This window comes from Culex quinquefasciatus, chromosome 2, assembly GCF_015732765.1.
Source record: "Culex quinquefasciatus strain JHB chromosome 2, VPISU_Cqui_1.0_pri_paternal, whole genome shotgun sequence".
Lineage (NCBI taxonomy): Eukaryota > Metazoa > Arthropoda > Insecta > Diptera > Culicidae > Culex > Culex quinquefasciatus.
Genome location: NC_051862.1, coordinates 170,926,033 through 170,948,911, shown reverse-complemented (window position 1 = coordinate 170,948,911; position 22,879 = coordinate 170,926,033). Strand labels below are relative to the sequence as shown.

Below are 22,879 nucleotides of genomic sequence, written 5' to 3'. Positions count from 1 at the left end.
GCATTTGATTACTAAACTTTGAAATCCCAAAAAACGTATTAAAACCCAAAATGAGTCGAAAATGAGTCATTCTCCGGCAAATCACACAGCATTTGTTCTGTTTCCTCTTCGATTTCTGTGAAACTTTCCAAAGTCAAAGTGTCACAAATAGCTGTAAAGGTGTATGCTCGACATGTTTATGGCTTATTGTTAAAAACAATAATTTTGATGAATAAACATAAAGGGTTTGCTTGCAATTGTTTGTTTTAAAATTACGTCCAGGCTTTTCGACAATTTTTTACCTTTTTTTTGAAATAACAAAAGTTGCACTCCGACGAAATTTTTTGATTTTATTTGCATAATGTCGAGGAAAAGCTTCTCTTTCACGGTGTCATCAGACTAGCAGAATATTTAATTTTTAGGTTCCCAAAAGAACATTCCCTGCATTACCTTAAAACAAATTATGAATTTAAAAAAATCATTGCAACTCAAAAGCATTGAAATTTCTTTTTAAGGTTCAAAGCAGCAAAACTGTTCAATGTACCTGGAAACCATAAATAATTAGAAAATTGAAATAAAGATTTTTTTTAAAATATTTGCTTCTTCAAAACAATCTAACTAAAGTGAAAAGATACTATAAAATGTAATACTTTACATTTTATGTCCACAAATCCATCCAAAATGTTCCACAATCCAACAAAGCGAAGAAAGAAAACAAAATATCGAGACGATAAACAAGCGAACCTAGCATATGAAGCCATTTAGAACCAAAGCAAAAGAGGATTTATTCTAATTGTGTGTGAAGTTGTGGAACCATACCAGGACCAGCCCGAACAATGCGGCCAGCCCTAAGACGACGTCCCAACTTTTGGTATACTGACGTCGCTCCTCCTCCTCCTTTCCTTAGGGGTAAACATTTGCCCAAGAAAGTGAGTTATTTGTTTGGGTTTTTAGCCTTCGTCTTCGTCTCAGAACCGACAGCAAAAAGGCGCACCACAAAGTCGACGGATTCGGTTGTCCGGCTCGTGTTGATAAACCGGTGTGCCAGCCAGCAATAAGGATTGAATGGCGACTGTTTTGGGAAAGTGCTTTCACCTTCCAACCCAGCTCTCGAGCTTGAATGGCAATTGATGTTATTTTTTTTGTTTGAATTACAGCATGAGTTGATTTTGAGGGGGCTGGGCAATTGGACTAAAGTGTTTGTATATGATTGATCTTTACGATTTGGCTAATTGAGTTTTGGAAGTTTTGAAATATTGAAAGTATTGTAAAAGAAAATTGAATTCTTGACTAAATATAGCACGATTAAACAATAAGTTTACATTGCCATTAATTCCCAAAAAATGATAAAACATTTAAAAAAATATAAAAAAGACAACCATTCAATCAATTGCAAAGTCATCTAAAGTGTCTGAAAGACAGCAAATGGCCTGCACTTCCTGTCCAAAGCAATGACACGTAAAAATACCTTCCCGTCTTTCAAATTGAATGAAACTATCCGAAAAACTTACTCATGTCATGCATCGAAGTCCGGCAAGTTCATTTCCTTCGAAAAAGTTAACTCAAAAAATACATTTATTTCTTTTGATGTCCCGATGTCGATGCAACATTTCTCTTCCTATTTCCAAGCACTGAAAAACTGCCTTCTCATCGTTCCGACACTCTTGCTTGTCTGTCTGCAAATGCAACGTAGCTCGCAGAATGCACCACAACGTGGCAATACCTTTGGCCTTTTCGGTACCAGAGTGGGTGGGGATGGCTGATGATTCCATCCAAGAACAGGGAATAAGTATTCACATGAGATGATGCTACCCCATTCGACGAAGCTGCCGACAAAGGATGACTTGCTGCACTTGCATCGTTTTAGACTTGGAAACGTTGAATCAGGTGGGTTTGAAATTAAAAGTTTATCAATTCATATAGTATCAATTATTTTGGAAGAACAACTGTCGGTAATTCAGGGTAAGAAAAGGATTCTATCCAAAATAAAAAAAAACTGTCCCATTTCCCATAATTTGATCCTCCAGAATACCATTCAACCCACCCACAGTAGAGCAGAGCCATCCAGGAGGGTACAAATCATGAACTGGTCCACTATTTCAAAAAAGTTAAAAGTTTTTGTGCTTCTGTCTATTTGCTACCAACATTTGTTTTTATGTTTATAGTAACATTTGTAATGTTCCAGAAAACGATCCACGTATTTTTTTAAATTGAAATGATAATTGTCGCAAAATATGACAGAAAACTTGGAAAAAAGCAAAAATAAGAAAAAAAACTAAAAGTTAATAAATAATACTTAAACAACATTGGGAGGGTTTAATAATTTTTAGATTATTTTGAATCCACTTTTTACATCAAAATTAAATTCCTGGAATTCCTGAGATGTTATCATACATCATACAATGTAAATTTTGACACTCTATCGTAGAAACAAATATCAAATATTTTTCAAATAATTTACTAAAATTTAATTCTAGATAAATAATCAAATGAAACGAAACTAAATAAAATATGTTTTAGTATCAACCAAATGACTTTGAAATTGAGCAATAATTCTTAAATTGAACTGAAATGAACTGTAACTGGAAATTTAATACTTTTCAAATCTGCCAGCAAGAGAGGTATTTTTTTTTTCAATTAAAAGAAACAGTTTCATTTTTGAATTACGTGTTTTTTTGTAAATTTGCAAGGTTATTTTAAGAGTATACCAATATTCTACAAAGTTGTAGAAAAGCACAAACAACAATTTTGATAATATAAAGGGTTTGTATTCTTGTATTCTTTACGAGTTATCAGAATTTCCCTAAAACGTTTTTTTTTTAAAGATAATTTTGACAACTTTATCCTGTTTTTTGATGTTTTAACCTCAAAATCTAAATCGTTTGATTTTTGAAGTTTTTTTTTGCGTAAATAACAGCAAATTTTGCAAAAGTTTATATATTTAAAATAACGAAATTATCTGGATTGTTTCTCTATTTAAGAAACGTCCCCTTTTTCAAGCAGTGCAAGAGCCAAAACAAACGTTCAGAGAAGTTTGCTGGACTTTTCAAAAATCCTTTTCGTAAAATTCTGAAAACTGGTGAACAAATACATACAAACCAATTAAGAATGAAATATCTGTGACTAAAGAAGCAATTTTTTGTAAAGGGTTCACCAATACAAGGCTCCTTAAATTTTTAAAATTTTGTTTTGTAAAATAGAAATTTTACTAGAAAATTTTTGTTTGACATCAGATTTATTGTAAATTCAAATTTCGCAATCAAAAAGTACGTTACAGATTTTTTGATAAGGTGCATCGTTTTCAAGACATCACCACTTGAGCAATTCTCTACGAAATTGGTATTTTTTTTAGAATTTTAATTTTTGTATTTTTTAATCCGACTGAAACTTTTTTGGTGCTTTCGGTATGCCCAAAGAAGCCATTTTGCATCATTAGTTTGTCCATATAATTTTCCATACAAATTTGGCAGCTGGACCGAAATGTTGTAATATACTAGCTTAGCTAAGATTTAAGTAGTCTATGACTTAGCAAGCTATGACTAAGCTATTGAGGTCCCAACATTGTAACTTTAGGATCATTCTCAATAAAGCCTTCAACATGAACAGACGTCTTTTAAAGTTCGTCCATACAAAAACGATGTATGAAGATTCAAAAATCTGTATCTTTTGAAGGAATTTTTTGATCGATTTGGTTTCTTCTGCAAAGTTGTAGGTATAGATACGAACTACACTGAAAAAAAAATGATACACGGTAAAACAATTTTTGGTGATTATTTATTTCACTTTTTTTCCCTAAAACTTGATTTGCAAAAAAAATCTATTTTTATTTTTTTTTATATTTTGATATGTTTTAGAGGACATCAAATGTCAACTTTTCTGAAATTTGCAGAATGGGCAAAAAATCTTTGACCGAGCTATGATTTTTTGAATCAATACAGATTTTTTTCAAAAAATTGAAATATTGGTCGCAAAAAATGTTCTACTTCTTTTTTCGATGTAAAATCGAATTTGCAATCAAAAAGTACTGAAGTAAAATTTTGATAAAGAGCACCGTTTTCAAGTTATAGCCATATTCAGGTATCTTTTTTGAAAATAGTCGCAGTTATTCATTTTTTTAAATAAGTGCCCATGTTTGCCCAGCTTTAAAAACATTTTTTTTTTGAAAAGCTGAGAAAATTCTCTACGTTTTGCTTTTTTGAACTTTGTTGATACGACCCTTAGTTGCTGAAATATTGCCATGCAAGTGTTTAAAAACAAGAAAATTGATGTTTTCCAAGTCTAAGCCAAACAACCAACCATTTTCTAACGTCGATATCTCATCAACTAATGGTCCGATTTACAATGTTAAAAAATGAAACATTCGTGAAATTTTCCGATCTTTTCGAAAACAATATGTTCAAAATTTTTAAATCAAGACTTACATTTCAAGAGGGCGTTATTTTGAATGTTTAACCCTTTTGAAATGTTAGTCTTGATTTAAAAATTTTGAAAATATTGTTTTCGAAAAAAAAACGGAAAATTTTACGAATGTTTCATATTTTAACATTGTGAATCGGACCATTATTTGCTAAAATATCGACGTTGGAAAATAATGGGTTGATTGGGTGAGACATAGAAAACATCAATTTTCCTGTTTTTAAACCATTGTATGGCTATAACTAAGGGTCGTATCAACAAAGTTCAAATTAGCAAAATATAGAGAATTTTTTTTCAGTTTTTCAAAAATATTTTTTCCAAAAATGTGCAAACATGAGCACTTATTTAAAAAAATGAATAACTATTTTCGACTATTTTCAAAAAAATTACTTAAAGATTTCTATAACATGAAAACGGTGTACTTTATCAAATTTTCACTAAAGTACTTTTTGATTGAAAATTCGATTTTACATCGAAAAATGAAGTTTTTGCGACCAATATTTCATTTTTTTAAATCTGTATTGATTCAAAAAATCATAGCTCGTTCAAAGATTTTTTGCCCATTCTGGAAATTTCAGAAAAGTTGGCATTTGATGTCCTCTAAAACATACCAGAAAATACCAGATACAGGTTTTTGAATTTACATACATCATTTTTGTATGGACAGCTGCCAAATTTGTATGGAAAATTATATGGACAAACTAATGATGCAAAATGGCTTCTTTGGGCATACCGAAGGCACCAAAAAAGTTTCAGTCGGATTAAAAAATACAAAAAAATCGAATGACCGAAACCTGAGAGAACTGCTCACTTATAGCTTAATTTTAACTGAAAAAATCCAGTCTTTCGATTTTATTTGAAAATAGTTTTATTTCAATGATTGTTAATTCCTGATTATAGTTTAGGAAAGGTTGAGAAATATTGCCAATAAAATTGCCTTAGAGACATTGAAGATTGGACCGTGCTAAAATACAGCGAATAAAAGAAACAATAAAATTTAGGCTTTTAAAGTTTCATCCAAACAGCCTTTTTTTCTAGTACCAAAGTCTCAGAAACTTATGATCGTTTTTTCAAAGTATTTTATTTAAATTTTGGAATCAAGACTAACATTTCAAAAGGGCGTAACATTGAAATTTTGGCCCTTTTGAAGTGTTAGTCTTGATTTCAATATTTAGAAATTTTTGTTTTCGAAATGATCTGAAAATTTAACCTTTTAATTTTTCTTCGATTTTTTTTCTTTTTTGAGGCTGTTTTTTAGCAACCAGAGGTACAATCTTCAATATCTTTTAAGTTTTTTTTAATTAAACATTTCACGAACTTTTCGAAAAAAAAATCAGGAATGGACAATCATGGAAACTATTAAAAAAAAAAATCTAAAAACTCAAATTTTTCAGTTAATACTAAACTTTTAGTGGCTTTATCTTGAAAATAATGCACCATATAAAAAAAAAACTGTTTAATTCTTTTCGATTTCAAATTTGATTTTACTGAACTGAAATTGAAACAAAAAAAAAAATGTTCGAGTAAAATGTCTATTTTTTCAAAAAAAAAAAAAAGTGTTGAAGCTAAAATTGGTCGCAAATTTTTATCTTATCAATGGCTCAAAACTTGTGGGTTTTGTCCCCTTAAACAAATAAAAAAAAATCAAACTTATTTTTTTTTAGTTCAAATCCAGAAAAATGAAAGGGGTCGTACCACCCCACCGTCACGAGATATAGTAAATTGGAATCGTGCTCAGAGACAAATATTACCTCTTAGAGCAAAGTTTCACGGAAATCGAAGAGGGGTCGGGGCAACTTGTTCCGATTTTGTGTGAGTTTGCGAACAATTACTTAAATTTAACAAAAATTTCTACTTGATAACGCTTAGCTATATGTGCAATGTCCCTCCACCCACCGGTAACATATATTATCTCACGTGCTGAGAAAATACCAGAATGCCTGCATGGATTTCCTCAACATAACGAACTGTGAGCGCATCAGCTGGTGCAGCCCTCACACCACTCAACCCATTTCTTAGTGCAATCTCACTGCCAGCAGAAACCGAGAAGCTCCGGGAGGTGTCAGCAGACGAGCTTCCGAAAATCGTGGGGGCAAATGTGGGGCGAGGAACGTTAGCAATGAAACACACCATTCTCGCCCTGGCCAAAGTGACATTCGATGTCTCTGCTCCCCTTTCTGTGAATGTCTGCGTGCTCCATTTGACTGGAACCGGGTCTCCTCCGGTCTTGCGAAAAAGAGGTCAGAGGGACGGAATCAAAAGTGGAACCATTTATGAGATAACAACATTTGTTAGCTTTTTAACAAAGGCTCCACTCTCGGAAGGGGGAGCGATGCCACACTGTTGGCAAGACGATTTTCACAAGTGGCAAAGATGTCCTCACTCTTCCGGAGGGTGGGAGTCGAGTGTTTCGCATGGACAGATGTTTATTTTGCTGCCTACGACCCCCGGAACAGCGGGAAATCCTCTCGATCGAGTGATGTGCTCGACGTGTTTGTGGAAGCTGTTGACGCGGTCCATCGAGCGTGGAACTCTTCTGAGGAGGACAAACAAAGTTTGAAATATGAGGTTATGGTGAGGACTTTGTTCAACAGTTTTTGACTTTCTTCACTGCATATTTTTAGCATTGAAATCGTAAACCATTAATAATTGAAACCAGGTGAGCAGAGAAGTAATGCTCGAAAACTTTTCCAGAAAACTACGCCAAAGCGATATGGAAGCAACAATTTCTACGTTTCCCCACCCCCTTCATCCCTTCAAGACTTTTGTACTGTGTTCAAAATGGAAACAATATGAATTGCACTTTGGAGTGACGGGTAACGCAGAGAAGAGAGGGAAATATTTTTGACGAGTTCGCTGAAAAATTGTTTCCAGTTTTAGCTGTATGATTTCACATCGTTTTGCTCTTCAACTTGCGCATAGTTTACCAATGTGGTTGAAGTAACACTTTGCCAAGGTGATGGTTGAAGTACTGAACATGGCTTGTTATTCGAATTTAAATATTTTTTAAGTTTTTTGCCCCTCCTCACCCTCCCCCTTCGACCCCGGCCAGAGCCAAGAGACAAAAACTTTAAAAAATATTTGCATCGGCCTCATGAAAAACACGCTTTCGGAATTTTGAGTACGACAAAAAATCGGACCTGGAACCGAATTTCTATAACTTCGACGTCGTCTTGTATCTTGTCGCACCCGTCATTTCGACGTTCCGAGAAAAACGCGTTTTAATGTTTGACCTTGAATAAACAAAAACGAGAGCACGCAATGTAAACAATAACAAATACGTTTTGTTTGGCTGACCATTCTGTGCATTGTCCCGAAGTTTGGTTGAAGTTAGTTGCTGGAGTCCCGAGTTATAATTACAAATGTTTACGGTAATCTACCTTGTACGTGCGTCAAACGCATCCTGACCTGAAATCCCTTTGGCCATTTGTCGCACTTGCATCAAATTTCAGGGAGTGACAAGATAGCACGACAAGATTGAAACAACTTTCATATGAAAAGTGACAAAAATTTTCGGAGCATTTTTGGTTTTCATTGAATATTTTAGGATTGAAATCGAATTTAGAGGAACTGTGAAGGTCAAAAGATGTGGCATTGTGAGATGCACAAAATGGCATTCTTAACTCAATTTGGCCCAAAATGCACGTACGACAAGTTAGCACGACGGCGACGACTTGACGGTTTTGAGCTACAAATTACAGAAAAACGTGTCTTTTTAAAAATTCAGAAAAACGAATTAGATAAGTGGGTTCAATTTGAAATGTTATTTAAAAAACATTTAATGACATAACATTGAAAATACTTCAATTTTAATTTTTCTACGAAATTTATTCCCGAGCAGACGAAAATAACGCGGGAATAACTTGTTTTGATATTGGAAAATACTAGGCCAATAACATTTTATGTTATTTTTAACAAGATTTGTTATTCGTCGTTATGATTTTTTTTGTTATTGGATTGTTATTGTAATAACAGACAAATAACATTTTTAGATATTCTTCGAACAAATTTTTGTTATTATTTTTTGTTATTTTAACAACTAATCCGATCATCCTAATAACAGTTTGAAGTATTCTTCCATAACGAAAAATGTTATTCTTATGTTGTTCTGGCTTTCAATCAATATCAGACCGATAACAAATTTTGTTATGATAACATAAACTGTAATTGAACTCTTATGCAAAAATGGATTTTGCAAGAATATTCCATAACACTTTTTGTTATTTTAACAGTATTTGTTATTGAAATGACATGAATTTAGTTATTACCATCTGTTCGGGTTTATTATAATTCACACTTTAATAACAAAAACCAGTTTATACATCAGCTTTTTTTAAAGCCTTTATCTGCACAAGTGTTTATACTTTGTTAAGAAATTAAAATTTGGTAATTAAAAAAGTGGAACAGTCGAATTTATACAACGGAGTTTTTAAGCATTATATTTATTATTGGGCATACAATAATTTGGACTATTTAGCAAAATTGTTGAATTTTTAGTTTATAGATCCGCAAAATGCATAACTCTTTGGAAACTTGTTTTTGGGTGCTGATGCTGGTGGGACGCCACAAAATCGGGTGAGCCAATTCCAATAGGAAATTGTTCTGTGAATGTAGAAGTGCGAATCCCAAGTAACATTTTTTTCCAGGAGTTCTACAAGAGCTCTTCAAGATAGCTGCAGCATAGCAGTTTGGACCGCGGTAGGATAAAACTCTCTTCAAGTACTCTTCCAAACTCCTGAAGAAGTTTTGAAGAGAATTTTATTCTACCGCGGTCCAAACTGCTATGCTGCAGCTATCTTGAAGAGCTCTTGTAGAACTCCTGGAAAAAAATGTTACTTGGGAATGTTTGAGGGTGAGTGCTTGAGTGAATGAGATTGAGCCAAAACAACAGTTACTGATCCACACAACTATGTTTGAATGTGGTTGTAGATGTTGTTTAGAAAGTGTTGCCAATTATCATTCAATGTAATGTTATTATAATTTTTTGTGATTATTTAGTTATTTTATTTTTATTAAAAAACATGTTTGTTCAAGGTTTTTATTTCAAGAAGCTTTTTTAAGATATCTATTTATGTTGTTTCGGCTCATTAGTGAACGGTTGCGTGAAAAAATCTTTTTGATTATAACTTTAATTTTTAGCTTCAAAGGTTAATAAGTATACAAAACATCACCACGCAAAACGTAATTATCGTAATCAATAAATTCTATACGTTTTCGATCAATTTTGTTACTCTGATAAATTAAACACTACTTTCGTTTTTATTTCACGCGTTTTTTACTTTTAATAAGTTCTTTTAAAGAGTCGAATTTGGATGGTGAGGCAGCGCGCACGCCTTGCAGGATTATTCGTGTTTCGAGCGTCATTTTTTCAGTGATTGGGTTTTTTTGTGCTTTAATTAAGATTACATTAATTGTTTTGTGATTTTAAAAGCCCTTCCTGTATCACCGTTGATCAGAAGGTACGGCGTCGGGTAAATTGCAAAAAAATATTTCTAGCTGTAATGTTGAAGTCTAAAAATGTAAATTAGTTTATGTGTGTATGAGAGTGTGAATGAGTGAATTTGTTCTTTTTTTCATATTTATCACAATAAATATTTAAAACCGCGTAAAATCTACAGAATCGGTCGATAAATCCAAATCATATCTCATTGAAAATAATCGTTATAGGGTCATTATTTAATTATTAAGTATACGCGTTCTTGACCGGATGATCGAAGTAAGCTACGCTCGAAGAAGGACGTCAAAGATTTTCGCTGTCGTTTTTTTTCTTTGAATATTTGTTCCAAAATTGTGATTCCGGCAGATTCCGGTGATTCCGGTACTGGTGTTGGTTGCTGTGGAAGTGCCCCGGTAGTGGTTCTAGCGGAGTATTAAATAAGAATATTTGAATGTTCGAATTCAAAAGTGAAAGTGTAGAGAGGAACGGCTCACGGCGTTTCAGTGTCCATGCCAAGAACCTGAGCAACTGTTTTACAATTGGCAGAGGAACCACGGAACCTTTCAACGGGAAAACCTTCAAAGTCATCACTCAAGATCTGAAGAACTTGTGACAGCTTCAAAATTTGGTGTTCCTTTCTGGTTTTCATCACGGTCAGCATTCCCCAGCAGCAACAGTAACAGTAAATGGACGTCGCGGTTCAATTCCAAGAAGCTGGAACTTGTCATCATTGGAAACCTGAAGTTTGAAGGCTGGATTGGATCAAGATTTGATGTTTTCTTATTTGGTGAGCCCGTTCTTTTTTTTTAACACAAAAAACTCTCACTTATTCTATCATACGCACAAAACAATCAAGACAACTACGCCAACCTTATTATATACGCGGTAGGGTGTTCCCTCGGTCGTTCGCTGTGAGTTGTGGATTGCCTGCTTCTCTAATGAAGGTTCGACTGGGGGGGCATGCTTATTAATTTCTCGTCGCTCCATACCCTCAGTGACGTGATGGGAGCAAGGGCGTCTATACGAAGTGTCCCTACACCCGCTACAAATTTCCGGCGCTTGGGGAGGGAAGCGGGAAACCATTTTGATCTATGCGCCGGTATTTGTAGCATAAAAATTCGTGCAAAAAAACTTATGCACGTGGGTGTACAGATTACAGAGTAAAAGATGATCGAATTGTTCACCTAGCGCTCACATGTGTTCCAGGACCAAGTTGCCTGCGGGTATGGGGATCATACATACATACATACATACATTAAGTATACGCGTTCTTGACCATTTTGCTGTCGTTTCGTTAGTTTGTCAACTGTACCAGTAGATAGAACCAATCCAAATAATGTGTTAAATTTTCACGGTGGAAAACTCATTTCTATAGAATCGTTTATCGAAAGACACGCTGACATTTAGGATAGACCATCAGCGCACGTTTTTTAATTTTCTGATTCAATTGTGAAAAGCGGGACCTTGCGGTTACTCTGCAACGTGTTTTTCTGAGCTTTTTATTTTTTTTCATAAGTCCTTCTTTTATCATCGTTGATTGGGAGGCACGCCGCCGGTTTATTTCGTTTAAGATATTGTTTTAATTTCATTACAATCGGTTACGTGGTGTCCTGTTTTCTTTACGTTTAAATTCATTGATCGCGTCATCTAAATTGTACAAACAGTAAAAAATTACTGAAAAGTCCTGCCCATAGCACTTCTGCTCGGTTGGCACGCGTTCGATTAAAAAACTTTTTTAAATAATCAATTTATTATCTTTCCGCAGCCGGCTGCCCAAGATTTAAAATTTTCAACCGATAAACAAAATGCTCATGGTCACATCACTGCCACTCGTGAATCCTGACCTCATACCCATCTACTAACACCCTCAAAACTCATGTGATACTTTGTCGGAGAAGCAGTCGATTGGGCGGTCTCTATCACTCAAGTATCGGACTAACATTCCCATCCACTTCCCCGTGACCCTACCACTGGTCGTGGCCGGCGCCGGTATTGATCAGCATGATAGGGGCCTTTGAGAAGTTGCGAAGCGAGGAAAGATAGCGCCCACTCATCTTCCACGGCTCGTGGATGTAACTTCTGGAGGTCCTGGTCAATAACGGAGTAGCAACTGCGGGTGGGCACCTATGCTTATGCTTATGCTTATGCTTATGCTTATAGATCCGCAAAATGCGTAACTCTTTGAATATTTTCGTTGTAATTTTGTTATATTTTAAAATATTGGTGTTTTATTAAGGCTGGTAATTTTTTTTTAAAGCTTTTGTCCTAATTCTGTGATTTAAAGCTTTGAAAAATTAACTTATAAAGTTGACATGGTTTTTATGACTATTTCAAATAAAATTAAAAAAAAATCATGGTAATATTACGTCTGGGAAGCGGTATATCTTTAATGTCAGAATAAATGTGTAATTTACCTCTAAAAGTGTGTAATTTTAAAAATTTTCTTATGTAATGTCACTTTTTCAGTCTTAATTGAGGTAAAATTACATCATAAAAGAGGTAATATTCAACCTTCCAAATTACGCCTACCAAATTTACACAATTTTTTACTGTGAAAACATGGTTTTTATGACTGCAAAAAATAGTAGTCAACAACGATCATAAAAAAGGCACGGTTCACAATGCCGAAGGTCTTGGGTTCGAGTCTCAGTACCGGAACTCTTTTTTATAGATGAACTTTTTTGGAAAATGAGCTGAGATTTTTACTGAATCGTTATTTCTTAGGATTTTAAAAGATATTTGGAGTAGGTCATGTACATTCCTGTGAACTGTTTTATAAATCATCTTTTTAATTTTTTTTTAGTGAGAAAAGTTTCAATCATAATTTTACTTAATTCTAAAATGTATTATTTTTTTTTTTTTGCAAAAATATCGAAACGTTACTTTAAAATGTAATAGAATTTACTGTTACGACTTTGTTTCAAGACATTAACAAATAAAATTTAAAAAAAAACCGGACTACCGCTTCCTGTAAACTCATCAAACGATTTAAATAATATTTTATCAATTCTAAGCCTTTTTTGTCAAAACGATAACATTCCAGTACCAGTACCACCAATTCACCATTTGTGGAATGCCACTTCACAACTCAGCTGTTGCTCGTGCCTTGCTCATTTTCCCTCCCTGCTCCCACCATTGCCAAGAAACACCCCTTTCTGATGGGATGCCTGGCTGCTTTTGAAAAGAACCAACCACCACTCTACGCTCCTCGCAGCTGAAGGCGGTAGGTAGTCTGAAAAAGCCAGAAATTTTACTTTGAAATATGGAATGCAATTCAATTCAAATAACGCTTTTGAGTTATGTGCATACATATTTCGAGCGATTTTTCTTTCAATCATTACCGCTCGTGCCTTCCTCCCTCGCGCCACTTTCCATCGAATTTTAAGCGTATTTCACTCAAAACTACCTCACTTGAAGCTGGGTGGGGTGTGGGTGGATCGGCGGGGTAAAGGGTAGCGGAAATGTGTACTAAACTTGCCTCCAGCATCCACTTCATCTTATTCTCTTTTTCCCATCAGCCTGAGCATGAGCCAGTTCTTTCATTTGCGTTTTGAAGTTCATGAATTTTAAAAGTAGAGCAGAGAGACAGAACAGGCTGAGGCGATGCAGGATAGGCCATAGAGGGAGGCAGGGCTGCAAGGAAGAAAGTTGCACTTTTTATGAATTCCATTATTGGTGCGACGCCGCTGTTGGTTCGATGCACAGTTGCAGTTTGTTGTGGTGGTGATAGTGAAAACAAATCGGAAGACACCGGATGAAAAAATATTTAAAAAAATCAAAAAAGAAGCGACTATTTATAAGAAAATGACAAAAAACATAAAACATAAAACATAAAACATAAAACATAAAACATAAAACATAAAACATAAAACATAAAACATAAAACATAAAACATAAAACATAAAACATAAAACATAAAACATAAAACATAAAACATAAAACATAAAACATAAAACATAAAACATAAAACATAAAACATAAAACATAAAACATAAAACATAAAACATAAAACATAAAACATAAAACATAAAACATAAAACATAAAACATAAAACATAAAACATAAAACATAAAACATAAAACATAAAACATAAAACATAAAACATAAAACATAAAACATAAAACATAAAACATAAAACATAAAACATAAAACATAAAACATAAAACATAAAACATAAAACATAAAACATAAAACATAAAACATAAAACATAAAACATAAAACATAAAACATAAAACATAAAACATAAAACATAAAACATAAAACATAAAACATAAAACATAAAACATAAAACATAAAACATAAAACATAAAACATAAAAGTAACATTTTTGCAAAATATTTCACTACAGTGACGATTTGTTTACCTGTTCAAGACAACGTTGCCAAAAGCCCCTTCTGGTGCAATTCGAAACTTGGTGATATTTGGTGAGAAAAACAAGGTGCATCCTTTATGGCTTCGTCCAACAGAAGAAGGACGAGGGATGATTGCAGCTGAGCACCCACAGGACCCCTCTTCCACCCCCTTTGCTGCTGATGAAAATATGCAAATTGTGCGTCCCCGGTAATTGTCGCTTTCTGATTTCTGCACCGGGCGGGAGTGTTTAATAACTCCGAGGAGGGACGACCGGTTTTCTGATGGCGCAGCATGGGAAGAAGTGGGTGGTTTGTCTAGAGGCGCGATTATGCTGCCGGGCATGGTGCATAATGACGACGACGACGACGACGACGATGATGATGATGCACTTCTTATGCATTGAAGTGAGATGTTGTGTTGAGTGAAACGTCGCTTCGTTAATGAAGAGAGATTTATGTAATGAGATTTGTGCGCTTTCTTTTTTTGTAGAATGCTTCCAAACAGGTTCATTTGATTGCTCAAAAAATAAGTCTTGTCTAGTCACTTGAAGAAACCGTATGAATGCGAGCAACATCAATATGAAACTTCACGATTTGAAAATTTGGTAGAAATTGATCTGTTTCAATAGCTTAATGTTTCTTAATTAATCTTAATTTTTCATAATTTACCAGAATTTCTAAAAAAAATTGAATTTCTTAAATTTCTTGAATTTCTTGAATATCTTGAATTTCTTGAATATCTTGAATATCTTGAATTTCTTGAATTTCTTGAACTTCTTGAATTTCTTGAATTTCTTGAATTTCTTGAATTTCTTGAATTTCTTGAATTTCTTGAATTTCTTGAATTTCTTGAATTTCTTGAATTTCTTGAATTTCTTGAATTTCTTGAATTTCTTGAATTTCTTGAATTTCTTGAATTTCTTAAATTTCTTGAATTTCTTGAATTTCTTGAATTTCTTGAATTTCTTGAATTTCTTGAATTTCTTGAATTTCTTGAATTTCTTGAATTTCTTGAATTTCTTGAATTTCTTGAATTTCTTGAATTTCCTGAATTTCTTGAATTTCTTGAATTTCTTGAATTTCTTAAATTTCTTGAATTTCTTGAATTTCTTGAATTTCTTGAATTTCTTGAATTTCTTGAATTTCTTGAATTTCTTGAATTTCTTGAATTTCTTGAATTTCTTGAATTTCTTGAATTTCTTGAATTTCTTGAATTTCTTGAATTTCTTGAATTTCTTGAATTTCTTAAATTTCTTGAAATTCTTAAATTTCTTGAATTTCTTGAATTTCTTGAATTTCTTGAATTTCTTGAATTTCTTGAATTTCTTGAATTTCTTGAATTTCTTGAATTTCTTGAATTTCTTGAATTTCTTGAATTTCTTGAATTTCTTGAATTTCTTGAATTTCTTGAATTTCTTGAATTTCTTGAATTTCTTGAATTTCTTGAATTTCTTGAATTTCTTGAATTTCTTGAATTTCTTGAATTTCTTAAATTTCTTGAATTTCTTGAATTTCTTGAATTTCTTGAATTTCTTGCATTTCTTGAATTTCTTGAATTTCTTAAATTTCTTGAATTTCTTGAATTTCTTAAATTTCTTGAATTTCTTGAATTTTTTGAATTTCTTGAGTTTCTTGAATTTCTTGAATTTCTTGAATTTCTTGAATTTCTTGAATTTTTTTGAATTTCTTGAATTTCTTGAATTTCTTGAATTTCTTGAATTTCTTGAATTTCTTGAATTTCTTGAATTTCTTGAATTTCTTGAATTTCTTGAATTTCTTGAATTTCTTGAATTTCTTGAATTTCTTGAATTTCTTGAATTTCTTGAATTTCTTGAATTTCTTGAATTTCTTGAATTTCTTGAATTTCTTGAATTTCTTGAATTTCTTGAATTTCTTGAATTTCTTGAATTTCTTGAATTTCTTGAATTTCTTTCATTTCTTTCATTTCTTTCATTTCTTTCATTTCTTTCATTTCTTTCATTTCTTTCATTTCTTTCATTTCTTTCATTTCTTTCATTTCTTTCATTTCTTTCATTTCTTTCATTTCTTTCATTTCTTTCATTTCTTTCATTTCTTTCATTTCTTTCATTTCTTTCATTTCTTTCATTTCTTTCATTTCTTTCATTTCTTTCATTTCTTTCATTTCTTTCATTTCTTTCATTTCTTTCATTTCTTTCATTTCTTTCATTTCTTTCATTTCTTTCATTTCTTTCATTTCTTTCTCTCATTTCTTTCATTTCTTTCATTTCTTTCATTTCTTTCATTTCTTTCATTTCTTTCATTTCTTTCATTTCTTTCATTTCTTTCATTTCTTTCATTTCTTTCGTTTCTTTCATTTCTTTCATTTCTTTCATTTCTTTCATTTCTTTCATTTCTTTCATTTCTTTCATTTCTTTCATTTCTTTCATTTCTTTCATTTCTTTCATTTCTTTCATTTCTTTCATTTCTTTCATTTCTTTCATTTCTTTCATTTCTTTCATTTCTTTCATTTCTTTCATTTCTTTCATTTCTTTCATTTCTTTCATTTCTTTCATTTTTTTTCATTTCTTTCATTTCTTTCGATTCTCAAGAATTTCACTTTTTTAACTCCGAAAATTTAAGAATTGCATTTATTTTATGTTTGGGAAATTCTATTTATGCAATATTTTTAAAAAGAAGCTCTTTTGCATTTGTGGAGAAAACATTATTTTAAAAGCAAACTATTTGATCAAAAGTTGTGATTTGCTACATTTTAGTTTTAAGGTTGGATTGTCTTTAAGTTAAAATTGTGTGGATGATAATTTTTTCTAATTCACCAAATTAGCCATATTCATATAACTGACGATATCTCGGAAATTCGATGATTAGTTTGAACGCTTAAAAATTAATTGTTTAAAATGTTCTGCTCTTTAAAAAAAAAAAATTGTAGCTATTTTTTTCTGAAATTTCCTACATCTTAGCCAGAGACACTAAATCAATCAGAAAATCACATGTCAAGATACAGTGTCTTGCGAACCTTCGTGGTGAACGGACACTAGAGCTGCGGTATTTTTTACTACCTAAGCTCAGAGTTATTTCAAACAAAATTCACAGTCTTTTTAAAAACTACCTGAGTTACTTTCCAAAATTCTAAACAGTCTTTTCAAGACTAACCCCACCTGAAATTTTGTTGTATTTTACAAACGAAGCCATCTTTTTAAGAGAACTTTGCTTGCAAAATGCGTCAAAACAAAGGTAAACGCAAATCTTCTGAAGATTTGGTCGTTACGTCGGTGAAGCGTTTGAACGCTAAACCGGCTAACGGAAACAGAAAAGAAAACAGCCTCATCCGAGGTCTGATTCTGATTCTGAAAGTGAGGTCAATCCTCCAATTCCATTGGCAAACAGTTTCGGTGTTTTATCCGAAACTGTTGACAAGGATCCTTCTCCTCGTACTGAGCCTTCTGCCGTCGAGAAACGAGTAAAGGCTCCGCCAATTGTAGTGACTTCCGTCTCCGATTTGGCCAGCTTTCGAACGCAACTGAAGAATTGCAAGGAAACTTGCAATTTGAAGGTTTCGTTCCAGCTTGGTCGAAGAGGAGAATGTCGCTTGTTGACGGAATCTTTACAAGATCACCAAACTTTTGTTGGTTATTTGAAAACCACAAACACAATTTCTACACGTATGAGACCAAGAATGCTCGTCCATTCAAGGCGGTCCTGAAAGGTCTCTCCAACGACTTGTCGGTGGATGAGATCAAAAACGAACTTAAGGTGTTGCTTGGCTTTGCCCCATCCCAAGTAATACCAATGAAGAAAAAATCAAACGGGAATATTTCTCGCTTTGGTTTGACTTCACAATTTTATCTGATTCATTTCAACAGAAATGAAATCAACAATTTGAAACTTTTGGACAAAGTTCAGTTTTTGTTCCATGTACGGGTAAAGTGGGAGCATTTTAAGAAACATGGCGGCAATGGCCAGAATCTGACCCAGTGCCGGCGTTGCCAGGCATTCGGTCACGGTACTGATCATTGCGCCATGGTTCCAAAATGCATGGTTTGCGGGGATTCTTCTCACGACAAGGACAATTGTCCCGTGAAAGAAGTCATCCAATTTAAATGTGCAAATTGTGGTGGAAATCACAAATCAAATTTCTGGGATTGCCCCATCAGAAAAAAGGTTTTGGATTCTCGTGCTAAGCATCAGCCGAAATCCAAACCGAAATTTTCTCAAAGTCAGGTTGTACCTGCATCTTTAAATCAAACGTTCGTGCTGTCTCACTCGAACAATGCTAGAAATACCCCTACCGTGGAAAAGTTAGGTAACAGCAATGGCATTTCTTATGCCAACGTCGTTTCGGGTTCGGGTTCATCCACGAACTTTAAATCCTCTACCAATTTTCAAATTGGGCAGGTACCTCAAATTTCATTTGAAAATTTTTCTGCTGGCAACGCTTTGGGATCTTCTGATTTCGGCGATGTTACGTTTGAAAAAATGACTTTTTTGCAAAACTCACTGTTTGGTTTGATTCAAACAATGAGTAATGCTACATCCATGATGGAAGCTATCCAGATTGGATTAAAATTTGCGAATGATGTTGTTCTTACCCTGAAGTTTAATCATGGATCTAAGTAATTCCATCAATATTATGAATTTTAATGCTCGCTCTTTAAAAGCGAAAGAAAATGAATTTTTCAACTTTTACGAGTTCATAACGTGCATGTTGCTGTTATAACCGAAACATTTTAAAAACTGGCACTTATTTGAAAAGTGATCCAGATTATAAAGTTATAACCAATAACAGAATGAATCGAAATGGCGGTGGAGTTGCAATAGTTATCCACCGTAGTATGACTTATAGTACGTTACGTGACTTTAAGTTAAAAGTTATTGAAAGTTTGGGCATTGAACTTGAAACTTCTTTTGGGAAAATTATGATTGCAGCTGCATATTTGCCTTCCAATGCACTGGGGAAAATAAAAATTATTTCAAAGGGGATTTGAATAAACTTACTCGGCATAGATCTCGATTTTTGATCATCGGTGATTTTAATGCCAAACACCAATCTTGGAATAATTCAAAAGTAAATTCCAATGGTAAAATTCTATTCAGAGATTGCACTTCTGGTCTTTATTCGGTTTTATACCCGAATGGGCCAACTTGCTTTTCTTCTGTTAGAAATCCATCAACAATTGATTTGGTTTTGACAAATCAAAGTCAGTATTGTGGTCCTTTAGTGACTCATGCTGATTTTGATTCTGATCATCTTCCAGTAACTTTTTCACTTTCTCATGAAGCAGTTACCAGACCCAATAGTTCTGTGTTTAATTATCACAAAGCTAATTGGGACAGGTATCAGCATCATATTGAGAATAATTTAAATCATGATTTTGTTTTAGAAACCAAAGCTGATATTGATTCAGCCTTGGAATCTTTAACTAATGCAATTTTGGATGCTAGGAATATTGCTATTCCTAAAGTCCAAGTCAAATTTGATTCTCCCATTATTGATGACGATCTTCAGCTTCTGATTCGTCTGAAAAATGTTCGCCGAAGACAGTATCAACGTTCTCGTGATCCTGCACTGAAGCGAATTCAAAAAGATTTGCAAAAGGTTTTTTTTTTTTTTTTTTTTTTCATAACTTATTTTTATTAGGTCCTTTTAGGTGCTACGACCAGGTTAGGACCGAGGGTCAATGGTACAAAAATAATAAAAGAGAGAAAAAAAAAAAAAAACGTAACTGTAGTAGATGATCATTTTCCCGCGCCATGCGTCAACAAGTGTGCGATCACATCGATCTGTTCCTCGGGTGTCTTGTTTTGCAAAAGGTTATTGATCAAAGGTTCTTAAGAAACCTCAAAAACCAATCCCTTCTTTAAAAGATGGTGATAATATTCTATTAACTAATGGGGAGAAAGCTCAAAAACTTGCTCAGCAGTTTGAGAGTGCCCATAATTTCAACTTAAATGTTTTGAGTCCTATTGAAGATCAAATTTCAATTGAATTTCAGAATATTGTTGAACAAGAATTTTCATCAGATGAAGTTTTTAATACGGATCTGAATGAAATAAAATCTATTATCAAAAAATTTAAAAATATGAAAGCCCCTGGTGAGGATGGCATTTTTTACATTTTAATTAAAAAATTACCTGAAGCAACTTTAAGTAGCTTGGTCAAAATTTGCAACAAATGTTTTGATTTGGCATATTTTCCCAGTAGTTGGAAAAATGCCAAAGTAGTTCCGATTTTGAAACCGGATAAAAATCCTGCCGAAGCTTCAAGCTATCGGCCCATTAGTTTGCTTTCATCTATTAGTAAATTATTCGAAAGAATAATTCTTAATAGAATGATGACGCACATTAATGAAAATTCAATTTTCGCTGATGAGCAGTTTGGATTTCGCCTTGGGCATTCAACTACTCATCAGTTGTTGAGAGTTTCAAATTTAATTCGAAGCAACAAATCTGAGGGCTATTCTACTGGCGCTGCTCTTCTAGACATAGAAAAAGCATTTGACAGTGTTTGGCATAAAGGTTTGATTGCGAAATTGAAAAGGTTTAATTTTCCGATTTATATCGTGAAAATTATTCAAAATTATTTGACGGATCGTACTCTGCAGGTATGTTATCAGAATAGCAAATCTGATCAACTACCTGTACGTGCTGGCGTCCCTCAAGGAAGCATTTTGGGTCCAATTTTATACAATATTTTTACTTCTGACTTGCCTGATTTGCCCCCAGGATGTCAGAAATCACTTTTTGCTGATGATACAAGCATCTCCGCCAAAGGTAGAAGCCTTCGTGTCATCACAAGAAGATTACAAAAAGCTTGGATATTTTCAATTCTTATTTGAAAGAATGGAAAATTACTCCAAATGCTGCAAAAACTCAACTTATTATTTTCCCTCACAAACCAAGGGCTGATTTTCTTAAACCAAAAAGTCATCACATTATAAAGATGAATGAGGCAAATTTAAAGTGGGAGGATCAAGTGAAATATCTTGGACTTGCTTTTGACAAAAACCTTACTTACAAGGATCACATTGAAAGTATCCAGGTTAAATGTAACAAATATATTAAATGTTTGTATCCACTTATAAACAGGAATTCTAGACTTTGTCTCAAGAATAAACTGTTAATTTATAAACAAATTTTCAGACCTGCCATGCTTTATGCTGTGCCGATCTGGACAAGCTGTTGCTTAACCAGGAAGAAAAAACTTCAGAGGATTCAGAACAAAATTCTGAAAATGATTCTGAAACTTCCTCCTGGTTCAGCACCAGTGAACTTCATCAATTAGCCGAAGTTGACACTTTGGATGTTATGTCCAATAAGATAATTGATGCATTTCGACAAAAATCATTGCAGTCTTCAGCTGCATTGATCCGCTCTTTATATAGTTTATAAGTTAGTTTTAAGGTATCCCTTTTCCTTTTGTACATGTAGGACCTCCTACATTTGAAATCACTGAATAGCGAAAGCTACAATATTTCATGAATAAATGAAAGTTGCTAGTATTTAAAATTGAGGTGAAAAGTCATCGATTGTGATTGGACACTCAATAATATTTTAACTGAATGAATGTACATGGAAAAGAAAAACTGAATAAATATAAATTTAAAAAAAAAAAAAAAAAAAAACATGTCAAGATACATATTTTTAACCTCATGAATCATACTTAGACGTGAGAGATTTCACTTTTCTAGGTGAACCAATTTCATCCCACATGACAAAAGCACGTAATCCACAATTCACTCAAAGCTCCTTCTCACTCCTCACTCCTCACTCCTCAGTAAATCATGAGCAACTCTCACTCTCATCCTTCCCAAACTGCGTCGGCGCTCTCATCGCAACATCTCTCATCAGACCATCTCTCCTTCTCCCGGAAGCTCTCTCTCTCCCGTGCGATTGTTGTTCCCACAAAACCCGACTCCGACTCCGGACCACTTTTGAGGTTTGTTTCAGTCACAAATTGCAGCCAACCCCAGAAGCAGCCCCGTTTGGCAGTGGATCTCCAACCTGGTGGCAGTTACTGTCCGTGGGGGGTGTTACGTCACGCCCCAGCTGTCTGTGCCGAAAAAGAGGAGGTGGGTGGAGGCCAGGGGTTCCGGTGAATATGCCTCCAGCTTCCGGTCACCCAAAACATAGACACACACACACACACGTAGACATAGACAAACGCTCGAATGGGGACTCCCCTTCCGAATAGGGGTCAAATCCTAGTGCAAATAATCGACAGTTTAAAATTTAATTAATTCAATTTTAGTTGAATCATGTGTGCAACGAGAGTTTCATTTGGCCTCATGGGTTCGCTCAGAATTTCATTGAAAAAAGGAAGGGGGACGGATTGGGTGGTGAAGAGGGTTGTTGGGGGAAGCCGACGACATTCGAACTATGTGGGGGTGTTTGTGTGTGAATGTGTGTACGAGGTGGATGCTCCTGAAAACATACATCGTTTCAAGGGATAGGAGATAGTGGAAGGCAAGGGGCGGTCAGACATGACTGGGTGGAAAACAGCGAGGGAAAGCTCACCAGAGGAAACTTTATACAATTTTGATGCATTTATTTGCACATCAACCAGAGTGCACCAGCTGAACCCCATCTCCCTCCCCTGAGGGACCCACCAAGGCTTGTGTTTCAATATTTGATGAAAGATTTTTCAATTTAGGATTTTCCAATTAGTATGGGGCTGCCAAACAGGTCATAAAAACGAGTGCAGCCACTTTTTTTTGG

General features: G+C 34.0%; 1 protein-coding gene across 1 annotated transcript in view; it reads left to right on the top strand.

The window, feature by feature from the left end:
- Positions 1 to 6,768: 6,768 nt before the first annotated feature.
- LOC119766396 overlaps positions 6,769 to 22,879 on the top strand; it is a 48,532-nt gene continuing 32,421 nt past the window's right edge. The window contains exons 1-2 of the mRNA XM_038250912.1: positions 6,769 to 6,969; positions 22,125 to 22,233. Of these exons, the coding sequence (XP_038106840.1) occupies positions 6,769 to 6,969; positions 22,125 to 22,233 (310 nt within the window). The remainder of the gene's footprint in view (positions 6,970 to 22,124; positions 22,234 to 22,879) is intronic.